This window comes from Benincasa hispida, chromosome 5 (assembly GCF_009727055.1).
Source record: "Benincasa hispida cultivar B227 chromosome 5, ASM972705v1, whole genome shotgun sequence".
Classification (NCBI taxonomy): domain Eukaryota; kingdom Viridiplantae; phylum Streptophyta; class Magnoliopsida; order Cucurbitales; family Cucurbitaceae; genus Benincasa; species Benincasa hispida.
In genome coordinates this window covers 16,207,364-16,212,952 of record NC_052353.1, presented here as the reverse complement: position 1 = coordinate 16,212,952, position 5,589 = coordinate 16,207,364, and the positions used below count along the sequence as shown (strand labels likewise).

The 5,589-nt window shown below is 28.5% G+C and overlaps 1 protein-coding gene across 1 annotated transcript; it reads right to left on the bottom strand.

The window, feature by feature from the left end:
* Window positions 1-4,279: 4,279 nt before the first annotated feature.
* Window positions 4,280-5,080, bottom strand: LOC120078170 (heavy metal-associated isoprenylated plant protein 39). The gene is made up of 3 exons (XM_039032396.1): window positions 5,000-5,080; window positions 4,819-4,897; window positions 4,280-4,680 (listed from the first exon to the last, which is right to left on the bottom strand). Exons 1-3 carry the CDS (start codon window positions 5,006-5,008, stop codon window positions 4,451-4,453), a joined length of 318 nt encoding a protein of 105 aa, XP_038888324.1. The 5' UTR covers window positions 5,009-5,080; the 3' UTR covers window positions 4,280-4,450.
* Window positions 5,081-5,589: the final 509 nt, after the last annotated feature.

Genomic DNA, 5,589 nt, shown 5'->3' with positions numbered 1-5,589 from the left:
AAGTTTAATTCCATTACCCAACACTATAAATCAAATGTTAAAGAGTAAGAAAAATCCACATTTCAAAAAAGTTGTTTTGTCCCATTTTTTTCCTTTAAATTTTACAATAGTTTTAGATATAACTAGAGATGTCCATGGGACGGGATGAGGCCGGGGATGCCATTCCCCATCCCCGTCCCCAATCCCTATTTCATTCCTCATCCCCCTTGAAATTCTCCACAAGGATCGGGTTCTCTATGGAAAAATTTGTCCTGTTACCTTTTTTCTATAAAAAAATCAATTAATTTAAATCACTAATGTAAACAAATTTTAATTGAATAATTAACTTTATCACTAAGTTGTTTATTATGGTTAGTTTTACATGACAATTTGAATTTAAAGATAAATTATACAAATTTTAGCCTAAAAAAGCTAATTAATTTTTTTAGTAGAAAGAAATAAATAGAAATCAAATTATTCACATATATAATATAAATTTAAATATTCAATTTAAACATATTCATTATTTTTCCCAATAAATTATCAAATATGAAATTTAAATATAATATTTATATAATAATAATAACAACATAACATTAAATAATTACACTAAATAAATATGTAGAAGCTAAATGGGGTAGGGACGGGAAACGGGGCAAGGGTGAGGATGAGGAATGCATTCCCCATCCCCGACCCCGTTTAACTCATGGAAATTTTTTTTCCCGAACTCTCTCCTCCATTCTCCGTCTAGTCAAGAAATCTTCGTCCCGTTTAGGATGGGACCCCATAAAGAAATTGAACATATCTAAGACTCTATCCATAGAGAAATTAGACAGCTCTATATGTAACACCAAAGTCATTTGAAAGATGCAGCTAATATTGAGCAGAACTGGCCAAAAGTAGTGTATTTTTTTTTTCTTCATATATATATATAAAGTAATGTGAGAAAAAGATAGAAGAGCATATATAGGGCGTCAGCAGTAGGCACCAATACCAAAATTGGGTTGAAAGGTTTGCGTATGAAACATTCCAAATCACAAATCATTAGCGAAGAGCATTAAAACAAATAATGATTATAATAAATATATACACAACTATTTTTGGCCACACCGTTTTAAACTAAAACATTTTGGCATTTCTACCGATTCTATATTTCATTGTCATTCTTTGCGTCAACAACAAATATTTCCCACCACCAAAATAACATCCCATCTCAATAACAAATCAAAACTTATACCACACACCTTTCTTTTCTTCTTCCCCCCCCCCTAAACATTGGCTTCTTTAATAGTCGGTATCTCGATTATATGAAAATATCGATCAAAATATTGATCACGTGGCATATTTTTATGTTATTGTAAATATAAAAATTTTAGCTTTTTTCTAATAGGGTTAACGGTGTGTTTCGATTGCCTTTCCAAGCGTTTAATTTTTAGGGAAGTCCGTTTCGTAAAATTTGTAGTATTTGATAATCACCCAACTAAAATGATTTTTGAAATATGAGTTTGAGAAAAGTTAAAGACTTGAATGCAAATTTAGAAAAAGGGTTTTTGAGTGTTTAAATGGGAATTCTTTCAAAATTTTCCTGATATGTAATAATGACAATAATACTTCACCCTACCTTCACTTCCCTATAGTTGTCACTATCACCAACCTCCAACGACTACTTCCAATCTCATGCAAACAACCACAGTCTCCCACTGTCGGGAACTACTATTGTCACCTCAGCGACCATTTCTACTCATAACGTAATAATACACGATTTGAACTCATTAATTCATTGTGTTTAATAGTCGTTTTTCATAGTAATTTGACAATCATGAGTTAATATTTTAAGTATAGAGTAAATCAAACAAATTTTTGTATAAAAATACTTTTGAAAAAATATATTAAAAAATATATGAATTTTTAATTCTAAACAATCTTTAAAAAAAAAACATTTCATTTAAAAGAAAATGTATTTTTGAAAGATTTTTTTTTCCCTTTTGTAATCAATGTAAATAGACCTTAAAAATATACATTATTTCCTAAGAAGGTTTAATGTGTTATATTTAGAAATTTTGGTCATATAGAAGAAATTTTCAATGGTACATAACACAATTAATTTCAGTATGTTTTTTCCATAAAGATCAAATTCTCACATATTTCTTTGTATTTTAATATTTAGAAAGCTTGTTATGGTAGTAGGTTTATAAATTATTAAATTCGCATATCAATGCCAAAAAAACATAAATCAACTTGCATAAAATATATAACACCGACTAAGAAATCAGAGAGCTAAATTCTTAACCAAACATATTATTTGAACTAAGAAAATGTTATTATTCTGTCCAAATGCACCATCATCCTTCTATATATTAGAAAGAATTGAATTAGACCCTTTAATGCCTAATACAAAATTCAATAAAGCTTTTTTTTCTGAAAGGAAAATTCAATAAAGCTTATACAATATGATTATTATTTTTGTAATAATCGTAAAAAAGAGTTTAAAAAGAGTAGGGATAATTTTTAACATATTTTCCATTTCCACCCAATAAATACATTCCACGTGGTAGCAACCTTCTAAAGTTGAGACAAAAAGCGACACGTGGACTTGAAACGCGTTCTTGAAGGCCAGCAATGAAAATGTTATTTATTTATTATTTTTGTCGACATGGTTGTTTCTTTTTTCAATTAAAGTGCCTTTTTATCAAAGAAAAAAGTATTTTGAAAGAATTTATCATTTATTCAGGGTACCATTTTTAAAAATATTACATTATGGATCGTTTTTTTTACGGGTATCCTAGATTCTCATAGAGTTGATATTTGTATTATCCTGTTTGTTTTGCAGTGAGATGTCCCAATATCTGAACATTTTCGAGCATTCTAGGATACCCATATGGAGGCCATCGAGAGCTTTAGATACCTTCCTGAAACATGAGTTTTCCAAATTCTCGAATTGAAAACATCCCCATTTTACTCTTTTGTCATTTATTTTTATTTTATTTTACATATATATATATTAATCTTCATTTGCATTATATAATTAAAATAAATACGATCAACCATGTATATCATATATTTTTAGNAGATTCCCAGACATCCTAAGGTACTCGGACGGAGGGCATCTGGAGAGTTTGGATGTCCTCCTAAAACATGAACTTTCCAAATTCCCGAGTTGAGGTCATCTCCATTTTACTCTTTTGTCCTTCTGTTTTATTTTATTTTACATATATATATATCTATTATTCTTTATTTGCATTATATAATTAAAATAAATACGGTCAATCATGTATTTCATATATATTTAATTATATCATAATTCTTATTATTTTTAACAATATATTCAAATTTAAATTAATATTTATTTTATAAAAAATCTTAGATTATAATATATTATTTTGTTGAGAAAAATAACATATAAAAATAATATAAATTTTATTAATTTTAAAAGAAATTTAAATTGATAAAAACAAATATGTTATATAAGTTCAAATTATATCAAATTAATTATAAAATAATAAATAGTCATAAGAACATTCTATGAACTTTATATAAATTTAAGATATTTTCGAGTAGAAATCCTACAAAAAGAGATACAGTTATCAAAATATTCCCAGATATCTGCAAAAATATTCTTACAAAAACAAACATGATAATCTAAAGATGTTGGACATTTATAATTCTTAATATATATAATTCCAAGTATATAAGATTTCAATTCTCTCCATTCCTAAAAAACAAACGACCTCTAAAGATAATTTGAAAAAAAATAATCAAACACTGAGTTAGAAACACCCTTTAAAATTTTAACTAAATACTTACATTTTTTTTAAGAAAAAGAAACTTGTAGTCTTCAATATATAGTTTAGACAACATGAAAAATACCTAATTAGACCTTGTTTAAAATGACATTTTAATATTTAATCAAGCATGTAAGAAATCATTTCAAATAGACATCTAATCATTTAACTAAGGCACAATTAAACAAAATTGAAAAATAGCTCACAACTTCCTTGTCTCTTTCTTTTCTTTTTGAAATTATGAAACACTTACATCATCATGGAAACAATATTAGGTAGCACAACGTTTTATCATAGATTGTAAATATAAATTTCTTAATGAACGTAACTCAATTGGTTGCTAAAACATATGTCGTCAATTAAGAAGTTAGAGATTCAAAATTCGAGATTCAAATCGCGATTCACACTATACATTATCATCTTAAAAATATATTATTTTTTTTCCAAATTAATCAGACCGTTATAACGCAAAATAAACTTTATCGGGACAACAAAATAATAAGAGCAACAACAACATATAACAATGTAATGTTTTCATATGGATTCTTCAAGTATTTAAATGAAGCCAAAAGAAATATTTAAAAAAAGAAAAGAAAAAGTGATGTTATTTAAATTAGAATTCTCATATATGTAAATGGAAAATCAAAATTGAAAGAAGGGTAAAGGAATTGTACTTTTTCACTTCAACTTTACTTTTTCTCCTCTTTCTTCTCCTCTTTTTTTTCCTCTTTTTTCTCTTCCTTTTTCTCTTCTTTCTTCTCCTCTTTCTTCTCTTCCTTCTTCTCTTCCTTTGCAGGTCCAACTGATATTATATCAACTTTACCAACTTTCTTCAATTTCTTCACAATCGCCACCGCATCCATCGATCCAATCACCGTCAGTTTCTGATCCTTCAGATCCGCCGCAATCGAATCAACTCCTAATTATCCCAACATCACAATCTAAATCACTTCTAACCGTAATCCAAATTTTCCATATACAAAACAAACAGAGTCGATCCATTTTCTTTCCACAATTACAGATCAGAAAATTGTCCAAGGAAGATGAAGATACGAACCGTAGATGTCGGCAGCAGCTTCGATTGCTTTCTGCTTCGTCTTCTCGTCCGTCATCGTCATCACTTTCAGCACAACTTTCTGCAACAATTTTCAAAATTATCGAAGACAAACCAAATCATTAGATTACGAAGGAAGAAGCGAAAGAGGAAATACAGAGAAAAAAAAGGAAGAAGAAAGAACCTGAGCCATTTTAGTGAAGGGAAGGGGAAGGGGAAGGGAGAGAGGTGAAATGAAAGGGAATGAAGTGAGGGAAGAAAGGCTTTATGGAAAGGGGGAAGGGGAAGTCGCTATCTAACAGCGCGATTTCAAGGGGTAAAAATCCAAAAAGGGGGAGAGAAGGGATTATATTCGTTTTCAATAGTGACGTATTCGAGTGTCATCGGTTTAAGAAGGCACGCACAACCAAAACGTCCATGCCCATTCCTATTTCTCTTTTTAAAATAAAATAATTACAAAAGTCAAATTTTTATTAGTCCAAAATTAATTTTCTTTTTTAAATAAATAATAAATAATAATTGCAAAGTCAAATTTTTATTAGTCCAAAATTCAAACCAATTTATTTTGATTTTGACATGTTAGAGTAAGAAAACTTCGTCTAAAACTTTGCATTTGAAAGGGAAAAAAATTAAAATATAAAGCCTAGTGGAAAGAGGTGGTGGCAAATCTAGTCGATGCCACATAAATTATATTTAAATTTCTTGTTAGATAAACTTCTATTTGAATTAGATATTTAGAACTATTTCATATTTTTTCCTATATTTTCTTTTTAA